The 19,454-nt window shown below is 38.7% G+C and overlaps 1 protein-coding gene across 1 annotated transcript in view; it reads left to right on the plus strand.

Annotated features, from left to right (window-relative positions):
* The window catches only part of CLYBL (citrate lyase beta like), a 325,078-nt gene that overhangs the window by 288,600 nt on the left and 17,024 nt on the right, over nucleotides 1-19,454 (plus strand). Inside the window, exons 3-7 of the mRNA XM_011933831.1 lie at nucleotides 1,952-2,140; nucleotides 6,351-6,452; nucleotides 8,194-8,287; nucleotides 9,615-9,782; nucleotides 14,314-14,438. Coding sequence (XP_011789221.1) covers nucleotides 1,952-2,140; nucleotides 6,351-6,452; nucleotides 8,194-8,287; nucleotides 9,615-9,782; nucleotides 14,314-14,438 — 678 coding nt within the window. The remainder of the gene's footprint in view (nucleotides 1-1,951; nucleotides 2,141-6,350; nucleotides 6,453-8,193; nucleotides 8,288-9,614; nucleotides 9,783-14,313; nucleotides 14,439-19,454) is intronic.

Below are 19,454 nucleotides of genomic sequence, written 5' to 3' on the forward strand. Positions count from 1 at the left end.
ATCCATCCCCTCAGCCTCCCAAAGTGCTGGGATTACAGGTGTGAGCCACCGTGCTGGGCCAGAACTCAAGTATTTCTCCCAGCAGCTCTAGACAGCTTTAGAGCCAAGATATTGAGCTAACTTCTGCCCTTCACCTTCAAGATTTTCGTATTTAGGGCCGGGCGCCATGGCTCACACCTGTAATCCCAGCACTTTGGGAGGCCAAGGAGGGTGGATCACCTCAGATCAGGAATTCGAGGTCAACCTGGCCAACACAGTGAAACCTCATCTCTACTAAAGATACAAAACTTAGCTGAGTGTGGTGGTGGGTGCCTGTAGGCTCAGCTACTCGGGAGGCTGAGGCAGGAGAATCACTTGAACTCCAGAGGCAGAGATTGCAGTGAGCCGAGATCACGCCACTGCACTCCAGCCTGGGTGACAGAGTGAGACTCTATCTCAAAAAAAAAGAAAAAAAAAAGAGCGCATGGTAGAGCAAGTGGGCGAGTTTTATATCTATGGAATAAAACAAAGGTATGATGTGGAACCAAGCCATTGTTGGCTGCATCATCTCTGACTTTAGGTAGTCTGAGCTCTCTGTTGCTTTTGTCTAAGCTTGGCCTAATTATTGGCAGCTGAAGCTCGGTAAATCAGGACTTCACAGAGCGGTCCTAAACTGTCTTAGGTACTCTTTCCATCTGACCTGACAACTCTAAGCTACCGTTTCCTCACATTGTTTAACTCAGACCACATTTGGAAGACTTCCTTGCTCCTCCCCGCTCATACACCCACATCTGTCTGGTTTAAATCTACTGTCCTGAGTTGTCTTGTTGCTTGGACTTAAACTCAATATTGGCTTAAATGATTCTTTTTTGTCTCTACTTTGGTTTGTTATTTTTCTAGATCAGTATTGCTTTTCAAATGACTATGTATTGTTGAGACTTTTTTTTAAACTACATTCATCAGCAGTGAGAAGCTTTAAAGTTTTATTAGTATCATAAAAACCCTTCCCAAATGAAACTACTTTTGATAAGTGTTCATTCTGACAATGAGAATTTGTTGAGGGCTGTTGGCAAGTTGGAGGAGTTTGCTTTTGAAACTGAAATTGGCAGGAAGTAATGACCCCAAGTGCTTTCTTTCTCTTGACTCCAGCCCTCACCCTTTCCATGCACTTCTTTCTCTCCCCCAGCCCACCTTCATCACCCCCAAGCTGAAACCAATAAATAACATACTTGGTTTCATATAGTTTTTCTGGAGACAGTTCAAATACTGAAGCAGACTTTCAGCCTTTCAGCTTTTCTGAACTGTGGAGCAGAGCCTGTCAAGTCAAAGAAAAAAATGTATTTGTCAAGCCCTTCATGAAGGGATTCCTTGCCTTCCACCTGAAGAAGTGGGAGCTTTTTTTGTAGTATGCATTGTCAGATTCCTGTGAGCATCTTCTTAATTGAATGTCAAGATTCAACTCAGTTGCAATAAAATAGTGAGTAAAAAAAAGCATGATGCATGTGGAAAAAGAAAAATCCTTATTTTTTCCCTAATGTGAAGAAGCTGACAGACGAGATGGCCACAATCTAGATGTTAGCCAATTTCTTATGTTTATTAAATGAGAAAGTGCAGGTAAAGAACATAGAACCATGCTTAGCACTTAGTTAATGCTCAATCAGTGAAAAATTACCCATTAACTATTTTCCCCTTCCAATTGGGAAGCAACGCTAATGAGAAAGACGACACTCCCACTATGGCACTGCAGTGCGTCTCGGCTATGTTACAGCTATGGCGAATGAAGCCTAGAAATCAACTGCTCACCTTTCAGACTGGATGACTTCTTTCAAATATTACTTGTTTGGTGGACAGGAAATGTGTAGATAGAGTAATGGTGTTCAGACTCTGAATCCACGTAACAGTTTCATAAACGATTTGATGGTGCTCCCCTCAATGATAAAAATAACAACAAACTTTTTATTGACACTTACAGAATGAAGCTCGACTGAGAATTGTAAAAACTCTTGAAGACTTTGATCTGGGCCCTACTGAAAAATGTGTGAGAGTCAACTCAGTTTCCAGCGGTCTGGCGGAAGAAGACCTAGAGACCCTTTTGCAATCCCGGGTCCTTCCTTCCAGCCTGATGCTACCAAAGGTGGAAAGTCCTGAAGAAATCCAGTGGGTGAGTAGCTAATGCTTTGCTTTAAGACTCAGGAGAGGCCAGGCGCGGTGGCTGACGCCTGTAATCCCAGCACTTTGGGAGGCCGAGGCGGGCGGATCACGAGGTCAGGAGATCGAGGCCATACTGGCTAACACGGTGAAACCCCGTCTCTACTAAAAACACAAAAAATTAGCTGGGCGTGGTGGCGGGCGCCTGTAGTCCCAGCTACTCGGGAGGCTGAGGCATGAGAATGGTGGGAACCCAGGAGGCGGAGCTTGCAGTGAGCCGAGATGGCGCCACTACACTCCAGCCTGGGCCACAGAGTGAGACTCCGTCTCAAAAAGACTCAAAAGCAGCTAAGGAGGAGCAGCAAGAAGAAGGGATCTGGGTGCCACAGGTTTGGAAAATGCACGCACAGAGCAGAGAGGAAAGGATTTGAGAAAAAGCAGTAAGCGCAAGAATCTGCTTCTTTCACACAAGGAAAACTCGCCTTTGCCCAAATGCACTTTTGAAATGATGCTTCGCTTCCTAATAGGATGTGTGATTTGGCCAGAACAACCTCCTCAGTAGTCCTCCTAGAGTAATCCCTGGAAACTAGGTTGCCCGAGAATCTCATCCCTTCCTCCACCCTGCCCGGCCCTAAAGCCAAGGCCTCCACCTGGAAGAGCAGTGACGTAAGTGGCCCTTACTGAGATTCATCTGAAATCATCCCAGGCAGGGAGGGCACATTTGCTGCATATGAAAAAATGAACCCAAAGAAGGGGAGGAAAAGGTCACTCTTTAGGGCAACTGGAGGAATGAACAGGAAGCTTTTAACTAGTGGTTTTAATTAGCACTGATATTATTTCCTGAGCAGTTCTCTAGTGCATCCTTTTTAAATTGCTGACAGGTGTGTTTGTGTTTCATGACAGACTTTTCAGCCAATAAAAACCTGAAATGTAAAGTGGTTGGCATGTCAAATTACTTAAGAAAACTTTTGAAATGGGCCTAATTACACTATGATTGTTTTAATTGACAAAGGGTGGAGGGGCTAGATTTTATTTGAGGGTCGCTATTCTTCTGCAGATCTCCACTGAATAAAATAACATTTCACTGTGTCATTCTGGGGCAGAGAATGTGTCACTCTGGGGCCTGTGAGGTGTGAAAACTGGAAGCATTTGTGGTCGGGGCGCGTGGTCAGTGGTGGTTTCGTGGAAGCCACATCTAGTATTACTTCTGAGGCTGTGGCTGCCACCACAGCAATACCCTGAGTTGTCATAGCACCTATGAAACTGCTCACCTGCTGAATGCACCCAGTGTGTCAGGTCTGCGCTGCCCAGCGCCACGGCCACTATGACATGTGGCTTCTGAGCATTGAAATGTGGCCAGCACAAATTGAGATGTGCTGGAAGTGCAAAATACACACTCGATTTTGAAGACTTGGGACTCACCGAGAGGACAAAAAGAGAATGTAAACTATCTCCGTAATTTTTATATTGATTACACATTGAAATAACATTTGGGATCTGTTGGGTTGAATGCAAGACACTATTAAAATTAAATTCACCTGTTTCAGTTTACCCTCTTAATGTAGCTACAAGAAAATTTAAAATTACATATGTAGCTGCTGCTATACAGTTTCTTTTGGACAGCTGTGTTGGATCCTTCCCGAAGACACGTATTCAAGGACCAGTATTTGTTGACTAAGCTGGAGTTCTTCTCTCCAGGGTTACCCTCAGAAGCTGGGAGATACTAGTTAGAGTATGTTAATATCCTGGAGGGCCCTGAGCCCATTCAGATATGTCTTAAGTTGATTGAAATGGACTCTGAAGTCACTGTTCCCTTTTGGTTTCATAGTTAATGCCTATTTATCACAGTTATTACCCTTAATTTCAGATGGGGGAGGGGGAGACCCAGCCAGCCTTCAGCTATGGCTTCTGTTCGCTGTTTTAAATCCTTGGAAGTGAGACACATACAGAAATTTAAATAGGACTTCTAGTTAACAGAAGTCCTTTTGGCTGTTTATTTTTTCCTCTCCGTTTGTATTTATGTGAAGCATAAAACCCAGAGCCTGATGCACAACTGAAAGATGGGCTTACTTGTTTTCTTTTGTGTGAGAATCTCTTGCTCGCCTTTTGTCGCTAGTGTGGGTTCTTGTTTGACTGGCACGGCTTATTGGACTATAACAAGCGTAACCCTGCCTCCTTTGTCATGGGACAATTCTCCCACAAATCCCGAACAGTGTGCATTCTTCCAACACACTATTGGGTGTGCACTGGAATTGAAAGAATTGCTGAGCCCTGCTACTTCATCTCCTCCCCAATCTCTTTGTGATTTCTCCCCCTTTTTCTCCTCCCCCTACCCCAGTCCCCTCCACCTCACTGAAATGAACACTTTACCAGGCCGGAAACATTTAATCGTCTCCTTTTGAAAAAATTAATTGAAACTTCTCCACTAGTTACCTTTTGTGTTAGTACTTAATGCAATTTTTTAAGAAAGAGCGGGAGGAGGAGGAGGAGGAGGATGGGCCAGAATATTTAATTTTTAAATGCCCCTATTGGCTTAAAAACAAAAGGCATTAGTGATGTTCTCACTAGGAACAGGGAATATATTGTAAAGCGTTGACTTGGTTTTAAAGTCCATGATTTTTGTAGTTATAACTGTCATCACAAAGAATGGGGCAAGTCACTTCACAAGTTTTCTTTTTTTAATGAAAAAAAAAATCCCTACTACATTTTTAACACCAAAACCACTAATACTGTGCTACCACTTTCTAGCATAAATGAGAAATGAATTATGTTTTATTTTCATCTACATCAAATACTATACATTTTATCCCCTTAAATTGTCGCCCTCTGCTCCTTCTTGCTATTTTGGTTGAGTTATTCCTTCCCTTGAAAAGTTACTAAGGAGGTGATGATGATGTCCTTTGAAGGGGGGGCAGTGGGAGCAACTGGGAATAATTCTGCATTACTGAAAGCTGTGATTTATTTTAGCCTAATTGTAAAGTTACTGCAAATTGCTCAAAAGCTTTTTAAAGATCCCAGTGATTAGATTTTTTAGGGGGGTGGTGCACCGGCAAGGAGGGGGCAGCTAGAAGGGGAAATAACACCTCTAATCCCGCTTCTGGTAAATAGGCTGCCAGCTTTTCAAATGAGTTTCCTTTCTATTAGTCAGAATATTATGCTAAGCCTTAAGCATTAGTTTTTTTATGTTGCCATAGCAGCCTTATTCCTGCAGGGTGGTGACCTGTGATGATTACAGTACAAAGCTTATAGGGTCTTGAAACCCCCTTTGAAGATGAAAAGTCTTTGATGGTTTATATTTATGCAAATCTCTTAGATATGATTTACCCAACTGAGACTGAATGGAGAGATGATTAAAATTCCCTTTTCCTTTGATATCTATTAATGGCTGAATATTTCTTAAATTTAAAATGGATATATATGTTTTCATCTTTATTTACAAAAATATCTTTATCATACCTGTATTTCTTTTCTATCTCCCCACATCTTATTAGATCTAGATAGGCATTATAGATTTACAATTTAGAGTGTGTTTTTCCCTCTTTTGAAGCGGGGGAGGAATCTGGGCAAGAGCTTTTGTATGTTTCCAGATGATAGATTTTGGAATTTGGGCTACCCCACTGGCAGCACAGAGCTAGCTGTGAACTGGTCTCATGGAAAAAATTGGCGAGCTTTGGTCTTCAAAGAATTAAACTTCCTTTTTAAGGTCTTCCTAGGTAAGCTAAAAAATTATGAAGAAAAACCTTCTGAACAAAGGGTAATGGTGCTATAATGAATAATATGGACTCCACGTAGAAGGCTGCTGAACAGTTACACTGATGTCAGTGCTGGGCACGAAACAAAAGCAGAATGGCAGGTAGAGGAAGACTTCATTGTTTTAAGGGCCTACCATTTGCATTTAACGAAGCGAGGGCAACAGGCCTTCAGTAAATACGTTTTCAGGGAAAGCGTTTATACTCTCTCCTTCCAGTTCTCACTCCTAGGCCTCAAGGTGCTCCTTTGGGAGAAAAAAATTGTAATCCTTGGGATTTTACTATTTAGTTTGGTGGGAACTTCATTACCTTTTTCTTTGGTCTTCTTCTTTTTTAAAAAAATTCTTTTGTGTGGACGAAAGGGGCTTGGATATTACTTCCTCAGGTCAAAGACTTAAATACTACTTCTGTGTCTACATTTCCGTGATTGTACATTTTTTCCCCACTAATCACCTATGACACTTCTGATTTTAGTTTGCAGACAAATTTTCATTCCACTTAAAAGGCCGAAAACTTGAACAACCAATGAATTTAATCCCTTTTGTGGAAACTGCAATGGGTTTGCTCAATTTTAAGGTAAGAAAGCCATAATATGGTTAATAAGTTAGCATTTTGTTTATCACCTAAAGAGAACTTTTGCTTTCAATTTTAACATCTTCTTAAAATGTGTTTCTAGAAAGATTTATAAGCAAAGGAAACGTTGAACACCATTTGTTATCTGTAATAGTCCGAAAACCAAGTTACCAGCATCTTAGAAAACAATGAAATCAGTTAAGTAGAAAAAAGGAAAAGCTTCCCAGTCCAAAATATTTAAATGAAGCATTTATATATTCCTAGTAACAATTTTAATTAATCACTGTGTAATTATATGCCTTGAATTATTGCATTTATAGACTAAATGTACATGAAAATTTATTTTGTCACCCTTATGAATTAACTTTGAAATGTTCTTTTCTATCAATTGTCTTTTCATTGGGAAATTTTCTGCCCTCTCTGTAGCAACATTATCAGTAATGGCTAGCAGAGAAGATTATTATTTGTAAGTTCATGCACACAAATAATTTGCAGTACATTTTTTCAATTTGCCACATTAGAACATCGAATAACTTCTAATATACATGCAGGAATATTAGCTGAGCCAAGTGTTTTCAACCGCTGTGTGGTTGCACTAAACTACCTGCCTTAACAAATTCAGAGCTAGCTCGTTTTTTCTCGTTTATCAGGGGGCATTTATATTATTTTCCAAAATATGCCTCTCATTCCACCTGACCTGCAAACATCAATCTAGCACCCCCTTTCAGAGTTCCTAGACTCCCACCCCCCACCCCAGCCCCTACAGAAGGCAGGAGCAAAGAAATAACTAAAAACAACAGAAAAAAACATACTCGAACTATACTGGAGAGAGAATGTGTGAGCGGCAACTTTGAGGCCTTGGGATGTGTGGAAGGGGGTCGAGTGCAAATGTTTGGGGAGCTGCGTCAAGACTTGTCCTGTGAGCTGCTTGTTTACACAACTAACCATAAATTCTTCCAGCCAGCCCCAGAATCCTGAGAATATAATCAAAAGCATAACCCTTAGATGCAACCAGATTCATCCAGTGATTTAATTTTTAAGCACTGCTTCGCTATTTTATTCCATAATGTACTTAGAAGCACTTAGAATGTCTGAAATTAATCAACAGTGTCTCCACCGGTTCCTCGTTTCTTTCCCACCCACATATATTAGCAGGTTATATCTCCACCTTTCAAGATTCATGGTTATGTCTATGACAAATGGTATTTGCCTTGACTTTCATATATAAATGTCGAAGTTGCTTTATGAACACATCTTGGATGACTTGTTGCATTTTTATTTTCCCCTCTGGAGTTGCAGGTTTTTGTACTGTCTTTAATCCTGAGACCATGTGCTTGATCCTAATGCAAATAATTCAATTAGTTTGATTTTAAAATTCCTTCCTTCTCCCCTGTGGTTTTATGAGCGTCTCTTAAAGCAAAAACAAATTCTGGAAAGATATAAATAACCTATAGCGCAAGCAAAATGAGTTAACTCAAAGTTTCTCCAAAAATGAAATGAACTACAATTTGGACATTATAACTGTATTAATATAATCCATTAAACAAAGCAAATATATGCAATATACTTATCTTGGATAATATTAAATACCTTTTGAAAGGGGTAAATTTGGGCTGCGTTTTTAGGACTGCCTTCAGCCAAACTGTGTTAAGAGTCAGGTCGTCCTGTTACTGAAAGGCACCGTGCCTCTTCCCTCTGACGCACGCGTTTCCGTGAGACTTGGTTCTGTTCTGCTCTTTTACAGGCAGTGTGTGAAGAAACCCTAAAGATCGGGCCTCAAGTAGGTCTCTTTCTAGATGCAGTCGTTTTTGGAGGAGAAGACTTTCGAGCCAGCATAGGTGTCAAAGACCTCTCTCTCTCTCTTTTTCTGTGTGTGTGTATATGTGTGTATATATTTTTTCTTTGCCCCCAAGAATGGACATTTACATAACAATGTATATTTGCCAACCGTGACAATGGTTTTTCATGACAATGGAATGGACACTACTTCCTGATAATTTAGAGGTCCCCATAGCTGCCCTGCTTCTAGAACACTACATGATTACTTCTGTTCATTTACAGAAGACACGAGCAATAGAAAGCCTGCTGCAGCCCCAGGCATGCTCAAGAATAGATGGCATCTCCTTTGCTCCTAATAAATATATTATGTGAACGGCCTCACCATTGCTTCAGTATTTTGTTTTCACATCCATCCGTGGGCTGTCTAGATTTCTAATGCAAATTTAAGGCGATTTCACATTTGCCTTAATGAATTGTTTTCTGCAGAATATGCGGTATATAAATATTATTTTAAATGGATCTTAAATTTTTCTTACAATATGTTTCCGAACTCTTAGTATTAAATGTTCTGATTTTCACTGATTCTCACCATCCCTCGTGCGCTGCACTTGAGGGGTCTGCGTGTGTGACTGGAGACCGTGAAGCATTTAGAAAAGAGGCCGAGGCCACAGAAACCAGCCCCAGTGACCTGAAGACAGGCACTTTCCCTGAGCAGGGAGTGGCATACTCCAAATATAAACAGGGACACTTCCCTCCCCTCAGGGTGAATACACTGAATTTATTTGAATACGAGTCTTTCCAGGAGACTTGTGTATCCAGTGGTTCAGCGGGCTACAGAAGGCATATCGACGCTTTCCAGCCCTCTCAAAACAAGTGCCCTGCCGTCTCCCCAAGTTCTGCATCCAGACAGACCCTGAAGCTGAAGCATTTGGCTCAGAACTTCAGTTTGGACAGGGCATGGCAACCACAGCACACACAGTTCTGTGCTTGCTGTGAAACACGAACCATTGCCCTGCATAGCTGCTGGGCCACCTTTTGTGGTGCTGTCTTTGGACTGGCACTTTTCAAGCAATGATAAGAAGGAAAAAAATATATCAGGAATCCCTTGTGACCCTGACCCAGCCTCCCAGAATGGAGAAGGGGCCTTCTCTTAATGCAGGTAGAAGTAGTTCTATTGAAAGATGCCTTGTCAGTTAAACAGACACATATGAGATTTAACTTGGCCTCCACATATCCCTGTCTTCATTTATATTTGAATAATTATTTTGCAGAGGAGCAATTCCCAGGGAGGTATAGATATCTGTACAAACTGAGGTTTTATAATAAATATCTGGGTGCGGTTTCCAAAGTTAAAGCCTCCTTTTTCTGTTAACATCCCATTTTCAGGTGCAACAAGTAGTAAAGAAACCCTGGATATTCTCTACGCCCGGCAAAAGATTGTTGTCATAGCGAAAGCCTTTGGTCTCCAAGCCATAGATCTGGTGTACATTGACTTTCGAGATGGAGCTGGGCTTCTTAGACAGTCACGAGAAGGAGCTGCGATGGGCTTCACTGGTATGATTCCTGTCTTAGAAAGCAGTGTCTAAATTAGCAAGCATTCCAGAAAAATAGAAACTTGACCCGAAAACACTTCTAATCTCATCAGATATCTTATTCCGCTATTTGAAATATGAACAAGCCACACAGGGGAAGAACTTGCCACACACACTGTCATGGTTTTCTTGGGCCCTGCAAGTCAACAAATCACTCATTTTATTTCCTCTCGATATTAGTTGCTTTTTTTTTCCCTCTATCCTCTTAATCATTTTGTTGTGCTCTTGGCTGACCTGTAGGGAGGGATGAGGCTGTTAAAAGAGTGTTTTTGAGTGAATCGCCATAAGAATTTTGGCTGATAGATAGAAGAAAAATCTCCTAGAATATCCAAAATTTAATTCATTTCTGAAAAAATGTTGGTGATATTATCTTTGGTTTTTGTTTTGTTTTGTTTTTTACTCATAACTAGTTGTTTGTTCTTCTGCCACTCCAAGCCCCTCCTCTCTCTCCCATCTCCCAGTAAGTGTCCGTTTACCTGGCGACACCTACGGGCATAGGCTGGCACTAGGCTCAGCCGGCCCCTTGCAGTCCAGTCTGGGGCACAGGCGGCTATCTGTTGATTGGTGTGCCTGGTCACTCAGGTCCCCATGAGCCAGGGGAGCAACTGAAAATTGTGTTTTTACAACAGAGATCTATTTTTCGAAAAACCACAATAGGAGTCTACCCATAAACATCCACATGAAGTTGCACACACACAAACTGACAACCATGGGAAAAACACAGTGCGCTCCTTCACTCTTACCTGTTCTGTTGAAAGTTCTAAGAATATGAATATCAGAAAGGCACCCGAATAATAAGGAAAAGAGACAAGCATCCCGATATTCCCGTTAAAACTGTTTTTGAATTGTATCTAGGTAGCGGTTACTGAAAGAAACGTTTCATAAAGCAGGCTTAAATGTAAAAAATACGTTAATAGATGATGATTTAGTCCAAAATAAAATTGAATGACCTAAGAAGCTATTTTAGTGTTATATTCGAATTAAATAAAGCTCTGAGTTTGTTCTTGTGTTTTTTACACAAAGAGCTAAAATAAATATGATCCCCCCAAATGTTTAAATAAGTGTGATCCCATATAGGGAAATATTCTTCAATTATCTGAACTATTAATAAACGAATTCTCCCTGCATTTCATAGTGACTGAGGAAGAAAGGAGTCCTCTGCCACATCCATGTGATTGTGCTTGTTCCTGCCTCTTTCCAACGACTGGTTAGGATGTGACCCAAATGAAAAAGTTGGAGAAAAACTCCATGAAATTTATCTAATAGACCCTGATGTTGTTGGCCTGCAATGTATGGCACTGGCTGCCAGGCAGCCAGATGTTGCTCCAAAATGGGAACTAATTCAATAGAAAAGAGAAAGCACTGCATTGACACTGACCCCTCCACGATCACTCAGCAGAATCTGAGTTTCCTCTGCCTCCTCTGGGGTAAATGTCTGCTCCAGAACTTCTCCGGGAGCTGGAGAGTGTCTCCAAGATACAGGACTGAATTAACTTGGCCCCTAATTCAATCGCAGAAGACAGGCTATTTCAAATCAGGTTTAAATTTCTAGACTGTGCCCAACTCAGCACGAGGAGCTTATGGACCTGGCACTATTGTTTCTCCACGACGGGGAGTATTAAATCACTAAAAATAAAGGGGGGAAGCGAGGATAATGGGAAGGCACAGAGGGCACAGTGCCCATTATATATTCAAGGGAACCAGGCCATAACTAGGGAGCCACACTTCGTAGGCAGTTTGCAATTTTTAGAGAGAAAGTCTTTGTTGTCCCAATTATATTTCTGCATACCAATAAGAGGTAATCAATCTGATCATAAGACAGGAGATTATTTGTAGTCGTTTTTAAATATAAATGTTTTTTAATGAGTATTTTAGACCACTCAGGATCTGTTTGTCCTAGTTGTTTGGCATTTGATTGACATACCTTGGGCTTTGCACAAGGAGAAGGAAAAGAAGGAAAGAAAAAAAGGAAAGGAAAAGCGGGGAGGAGAGAGGGAGGGATGGAGGAAGGAGGACATGTCTTATCTGAAGCAGGTGGTTGAAAGGTTTAAAATCCAAGGAAAGTATTGTGTTATCCATAACACTGGTAAGGAAGACTAAGTCTGTGCTATAAGGATTTCCTGTACTTTTAAAAATGATATATATTTTTAATGAGTTGTAGTTTTTAAAAGTCAGCTGTGGTTTCTTTTCTGCGGTCATTTCCCAGAGTCACAGTCCATGTCGACTGATTTTAAATCAACGCATTGGCTGTATAAATGGCCATTAACTTTAGGAATTTTTTTATAAAAAAGAAACCAAAATTAAATCTTAGAATAAAGCTTTAATAGCTGACTTCGTCATTACAGTTACTCCAGTGCTACATGCTGAGAAGAAAGATTATAAATATGAAACACTATAGGTTTTCTTCTTTTTTGCAGTCTATTGTAGAAGACAAAAATGACACCATCATACAGTTACCTAAAAGACTTGACAGGTATTGATTTAAAGCACGATATATCAAGCGGTACTGTAAAAAGGATTTCATGGTCATAAATTTTAATGTCTTCCAGTTTTGCACCCTCTCAGTAACTTGTCAATAACAACTCTTCTGTATAAAATATTTGCCTGGTTCCCACTTGGCATTAAAGTCTGCTATACAGTTGTTAGAATATCTAAGATGTGACGAAAGAGAACTTCATATATGAGTGCCCACACATTTCTAAAACCTAACATGGATCTTAAATTAGCCTCATTGCCAAAACATAGGCACCGGAGGATGGAGAGCTAGCAGTGATTTCACAGTACTTTAAGTAGTTTGTGTTTTGCTCCTCAAATTATAGTGCGTGTACCAAGAAGTTCCCATGAAATCTGGCTTTTTACACATTGGTGTAAATTAGGTACATAAATTATGAAATTCAGGGCTAACAATTAGTAGGAAATGACTACCAGAACTGACATCCTTTATTAACAATATCCTAACAACTATTAGATTACTTAAATATAATCTCAATACCTACTACTGAAAAAAGCCCTCTTGTCATCCCTCATGTTATTCGTTCCCAGAAATTATTCCTCAGGTAATTTAAAGAATCTTTATTTATAAAAGTGTTTAACATTTTATTAGTATGCTGACAGAGAATAATGGAATAGCAATGTGAGGATGTTTTAATTATGCCAATGGAAAGAAAAGATATTATTATATTTATCCACTTAAACTCTTTTACATGAAACACTAAAAATGTGTTTTTACAAGCATCATTCCTTTTTTCATTCTAACAGAATAATGACAAGTAATATGAACTGACAGCAAGGATATAAAACATCAAGGATATAATTCGTACTGTCTAAATGTTAAAATAACTATTTCAAAAGCAAAGCAAATTGATGTACCGTACCGACAAATATATTTAGCAGAGTAAATGTTCATTAAGTGTACATTATTTTTAAAGAGCCAATTATGTTCATAACTTTATCACGTAGCACAATATAATCTCATCATGATTATAACATTAAATGATGTTGCATTTTATTAATGATCTGATTGGATTCCACACTTCCCTGATTGTTAAATTGTTTTTTTAGCGACTGCATTATTTCACAAAATCCTATGGCTCTTATCTTTGTATGATGTTTTCATTTAAAATCTTTCAACTATAAAAAGAATCATAAATCTTTTTGGAAGGTATTTCTACAGAGATAAGATTTCTTCTGGGATATGTAGGGAGCTATAAAGAGGGAAATACCCAGTCTTGATTCTATAAGCCAAAAGGGAAAATCTGGGTATATTTTTGGACAGAGAAACTTTAAGTATCTATTTTTAAATTTTTAAATGGAGTAATCCAGAGGCTGCAGTGTTCAACTCTGCCTTCTATTTTACCATACTGAATAAAGTATTTTCATTCAAATCCAATTTTCTATTGGGGGTTAGAAATGACACATAAACTATGTTCGTCTAAAAGAAAAAAAATTAAATATACTATTGTAAGACTGTATTTGACAATAATATAGTTGTAATGCCTGCATCTGTAAGCTTTATGAAAACCAGCAGACCATTTCTAAGAGAAATCTTGGAAAGAGGTATAATTCTACAAAGAAAGCAAAAGACACCTTATAAAATTTGAGAGAATTCTCATTTAATTTTTTCTACTTCAACTAAAAATAATCCCTCCAATTTGCAGACATTATCCTTTAAAGTCCCAGCCAAAGCAGTTATTCAACAAGCTGCCTAGTCAGCCCACCTGTAACTAAAAATAAGAGATTATCTGCCCTAAAGTGGCATTTCTATAGGATCGGAAACACAATTACTTCCATTGTTGTAGTTTTGCTTCTGTGGTATTCTGGAAAAGCCTGTCTGATTGCAGGTTTTGTTTTGTTTTGTTTTCTCAATAAAAAGTTTTAAATTAGTTATTTAACATACAGTCTATGAGGCCTTCAGGAACCTCACGCGATAGAAACATTTTGTTTGAACATCTGTTCGTTGTTTCGTGGTTCCGACGTTATTAATCTTCTTGTAGGTAAGCAGGTGATTCACCCTAACCAAATTGCCGTGGTCCAGGAGCAGTTTTCTCCTTCCCCTGAAAAAATTAAGTGGGCTGAAGAACTGATTGCTGCCTTTAAAGAACATCAACAATTAGGAAAGGTAAATGTTTTGTTAATGCCTTGGCTGAAAGTAGTGTTGAAAATATTGTCGGGAAGAATGAAACAAATATGTTGTGTGAATGGTTTAAGAAAACTCATTGTATCTGGGGAGGGGGGAAAGGGAGGGAACAACATTCACCAGTGAGAAAATTGCTTGAGGTAGATTTGCCCTGCCCATGTTCCTAAATATTTCACTAACTGGCTCTCAAGTCTCTCATTTTATTCTTTTCATAAAATATATTGGCAGCCTTAGAGAAAATAGAAGTCTGTTTAGTTTTTCTCTACAGACTTCTATGCAACATTCATATGAAAATAATCTTAGATCAAAGTGAGAACAAGTTGTAATGAAATAAACGCAGTTTGACTAAATGGTTCTTGTGGAGGAAAGAAATAAATTTCAAGTTATTTTAATTTGGGGGGAAAAAAGTACAGAAATCTCCTCCGGTTTAGTCATTTGAGAGTGGGAGGTTGTATATGTGTTTGTACCAATTTCTGGACCTGAGATTTGGATGGAATGGAAAGCAAATTAACACTGGAGTACGGTTGTTCCTAATTTAGTGCATCATTGAGCCTCGCGTTTCCTGCTCTGTGGGTTTCTGCTATGTAAATATTGCAGTGGTAATGCACAATCTGTCTCCACTTTGTGCCAGTAACACTTAAATTAGGTGTCGCCTGAAGGAAGATTTTATGCTAGTTGCAGCATTGTCAGTTAATTATCTTAAAGGTTATTTGCAATAATACCGTTTGCCTCTTTTTAAGAGGATAGGAGGGAAAGTTACGTTTATAAATCTATCCTAGAGGTAATCTCTAAACTCAGCCTTGTGACTTCCAGGAGGAGTAAAGTTTTGATACCTACAATGCAAAATTACTTAGGAGAAAGAATATTGAAAATGTATTACAGTTCTGAATATTAAACATTCCCCCCTGCAAAAAAAGAAAAAGAAAGAAAAAAGAAAAACTGGTTTTCAGTGGTGAACCTGAACCTGTGACATCCATGTGAGACATGTCCCTTGCACTTTTCACTGGCGGCAAGGACACTTGAAAATCCCAGGACTTGCCAAAGTGGGTAACAATATTAAATGGGTCATTCCCTAAGGAAGTCCATGTTCAGCCCAGGCACACATAGACACACACACACCAGCAGGCTCATCTTTGCACAAACTCACACTTAATATCCAAAAGCAGAATATGTTACATTGGAAATATCCAATTTGGACTTATACCAATTTCATGATAAATAGCATCCTTCCATTTCCCACCAACAGTGGCCATCAGAAAAGTAATGCACTTCATAGAAACAGTATTTTAAGTTGACCTTGTGTTTAATGTCCATTTTTGTGTCTTAACCCCAAATCAAGATTCCCATGAATAAATCTAGATATTCACCTAGAATGAAGAGCCATGGACTCCCATGCACATGTGCAAATAATTCCATCCACCCCCTTCTCTCACATACCTGCCCACGCACACCCACACTGAATGCTCTGTACCTCTGCTATGAGCCTTGTGCCAGCTGAGGACATAAACACTTCCTGGTGAAATAGGAAACTGGGGCAGCATGTAAACCATTGAAAGGAGAGAGCAGAGTTCCAGTCTGGACCAGCACTGTGTCTATGACCCATCCCAGCTGGGTTTCACACTGGGTAGCATCAAAGGAGGCCAGTTGGCATTGTAAGCAGACAGGGGTGTGGGAGAGGTTACCCTGAATTTCAGTAGCCAACAAACAGAAGTCAAACCAGAAACACGTGTTTTTCTTAGCATTTACGTTTTTGAATGAGGAAAATGACCCTTTTCCATTGTATCTTGAAAAGTGTTGTCTCTTGGGAAAATGCTCCCAAAGTTGCCATACCTTTTGATGATGGCAACTTAAATGTTCAATTCTGGACTTTTTTTTAATAAGAAATGCCCTCTTGTTGGGGCATAAGCTCTCACAACAGTGTGGCAGGATGGCTTTTCTTAACACAGAACCATAGAGATTAGAGCAGAGGGGACGCTAACTATTAGGTAATTTCTTCCCTGCCCCATTTGTGGAGGTTTGTTTCCTACAGCAAATTCTCCTGGTGTTTTGTCCAGCAAGGTTGAAATGATTCAAGTAATGGGGCTTCCAGTAGGGACATATGGTTATTTTATCCAGTTAGCATGTTTCTTTCACTTTGCCTATAAACTGGCCAGTCATAGAAATTGGATCTGCAGGTAGGTGACTCTGGATCTTGAGGGGATCTTGGGGTTTAAATAATGTGGGTTCTGTTTGTAAAGATTTGGTGTAAATGGGTTGCACAATTGTATAAAGTGTTGCTTCCAACAAACATCTAGTCTGTTTTATGTCAAATGTGAATCACTGATGAACACATGAACCCTCAGATATTTTGTCCAAAGCGCAGATGACTCTCTCAAAGATAGGAAACTGGTGGTTTGTGTCCCAGTGTGACAGTCATAAATTTCCAAAAGACCTTTTTCCTCCCTCTGATGAAAATTTCATTCAAGTAATGCTTTTATGTAGAAATGACCCAAGAAGGAAAAATTATGTATCTTTGCTTTTCTCTACTTCTTCCTGCTCTCATCTTAAATTATATCCTGCCCAAACACCAAAGGTATAGCTGAAGTTCACAGTTAGTGCTGAGCCATTTGTGTTCTCTACAGTAATAATCATTACTATTATTCAAACATAAAAGCTCTACCTTTTCTTCCTGTCCTCTCCATATGGCAAAATTCATGGAACTACTTAGACCATGAGCAGATAAATTATTGGGGATCAGACTTTGGTATCACAGAATTTGGGGGATGTTTATTTTAATTAAAAGTCCTAAGGAAATAGTTTGATATCCTTAGTATAATGTTGGTTGACAAATCACTTCACATTAAAACAAATAACAATCAGCTCATATCATCTGTCCCTGTTTGGCAGGCAGTGATTCTTGTGGCTGCTTTGTTTCAGGAAACAGAAAGGTATTTTCAGGCTAAAAAATTTTGCCTGGCACAGTAGTCCAGTGACAGTAATCAGAGTTAGGGCTAGAGACTGACACTGGGGATTCTAGGTTTTCTTATCTTATTAACATCTGCTGGAAAAAGTTTAGACATTCCAAGTAATCTCTGCTCCTGTGTTAATTCCCAGAAACTAAAATGTCTTTAATTTAGCCAACATCAGCTGTAAGGTCTCCATCCACAATACTAATCAAACTGACTTTCTTCCATCCTTCCCGAAAAATGTATTTTGAGATACAACCTGCATACCATTAACTGTTTTAGTTTCAAATTATTTGGTAAAATGCTTTAGCCAGGATAAATCATTTCCACATGATTTGTTTTAAAGTTATGAAGGATTTTCTTAAAAGTTAATTTCATTTTTATGTCTTTTTTATAATAATGGTGATTCCATTAATATTGGAAAATTATTCATTCAAAATGAATTTAATATGCTTATTAAGTAATATGATTTCAGTAATTCTTTTTTATCAATAAAGAATTTTGTATAGTATAAAAATTGGATACTTGAAAACATCTGAAGCAAATAATCATCTAATGTTAATTGATATCAATAGAAATAATTTTATATAAACAAATACATATAGCATACATGTTTATACAACATATAAACATTCAAGTATGTATGATAACATATATTTCCTCAAATCTATATTATGAACTTAGTGCTAAAGTTTTTAATCTTTCCATATTCATCACTTCTTAGGCAAAAATGACAGCTAAATGAAACAGTCAGTTGCTTTTTTAAAACAGTCACTAATCACAGGAAATCTTAATATAGGAATTTACCATTTCTTTCCAAATGGAGACTCTAACAGCAAAATGTGAAGGAATAGCACAATATGTTATGTGTGTCAAATTTTTAAAGATACTTTGCTAGAATATTCATATTTTGAAGTATCTGGCTACAAATACGGCTTTGCTTCATTTTCAGTTTTCCAAACATTCTCTTTGATTCATTTAATGGATGTACGTGCTTTGTTTGGTTTTGGAAGGATTTTGTTTAGCTTTTTCAATATTTCTCCTTTGTTATAGCCTCACAAGTTGGCTAAAGCCTGAGGAAGGGGAAGTGTTCATCTTTAAATTCTAGGTTCAATTAACAATCACAAATGTCAAAAACAAGATCACTCCCTGACCTAACAACTGTAAATATCACAGATAACCAACATTCTCATTTCACTCCGGAAAGAAAAACAGTGCAAGCTGATAAGTTCACATTAATAAGCACATCTTCTACTGGAATATAAACTGGAAACGTATCTCTTAATAAAGAAAGAAAAAGGAAAGTAAGAGTTTTCTTCCTTATGTAAGTCTCTTCATCTAGAAACTTTACAAACAGTAATACATCCCTCCTCCCAAAATATTAAAAGCAGATCATTTTCATAGGTGTCTGATTGCCGCTCGCACACCTTTCATTTCTGTTTCCAAATGCAGGGTTTTACAAAAGAAATACTGCTTGGTCCAGATGGCCTTCTAGAAGGCTCCCTGAGAGAACTCAGGAGAAGTTTCTCTAGCCAAAAATATTGTTTCCGCTTATTCAAGTGCCAGAAATCCCACTGCCACTCTTTCACGCAGATCGAATAAACCATCTAAAGATGTGGTTGCTGTCTTTGTCAACTGAAAGGGTTGATTCCCCTATTAGACGACAGTGTATCCTCCCACACCCATCCAGCCCACCACCCACAGCATTCCCTCTGGATTTATGAGCAGGAACACAAAAATCAGAGCCGAGAGGTTTATAGTGAAAATGAAAGATAAAGGGACATAACTCTATTTTTGAGATTCTTAGTAATTGCACTTTTCCCTTTATTTCCCTGTTCATTTAACGTTTTCAGAAAGATCGGCCATAATTTTGACTTTTAAAAGTCCAGTTCTTAGGAAAGCTGAGTCTGCCAATGATGACTTTAAGATTGGATGGATTAACACAAAATTGTGAAATTTTAAACATTTAAAACAAAGTAATGAAATGCTACAAAGTATTGAAATCATATCATATTTCCCTTTTTTTTTTTTTTTTTTTTTTTTTTTTTAGTGG

This window comes from Colobus angolensis, unplaced genomic scaffold, assembly GCF_000951035.1.
Source record: "Colobus angolensis palliatus isolate OR3802 unplaced genomic scaffold, Cang.pa_1.0 Scaffold13, whole genome shotgun sequence".
Lineage (NCBI taxonomy): Eukaryota > Metazoa > Chordata > Mammalia > Primates > Cercopithecidae > Colobus > Colobus angolensis.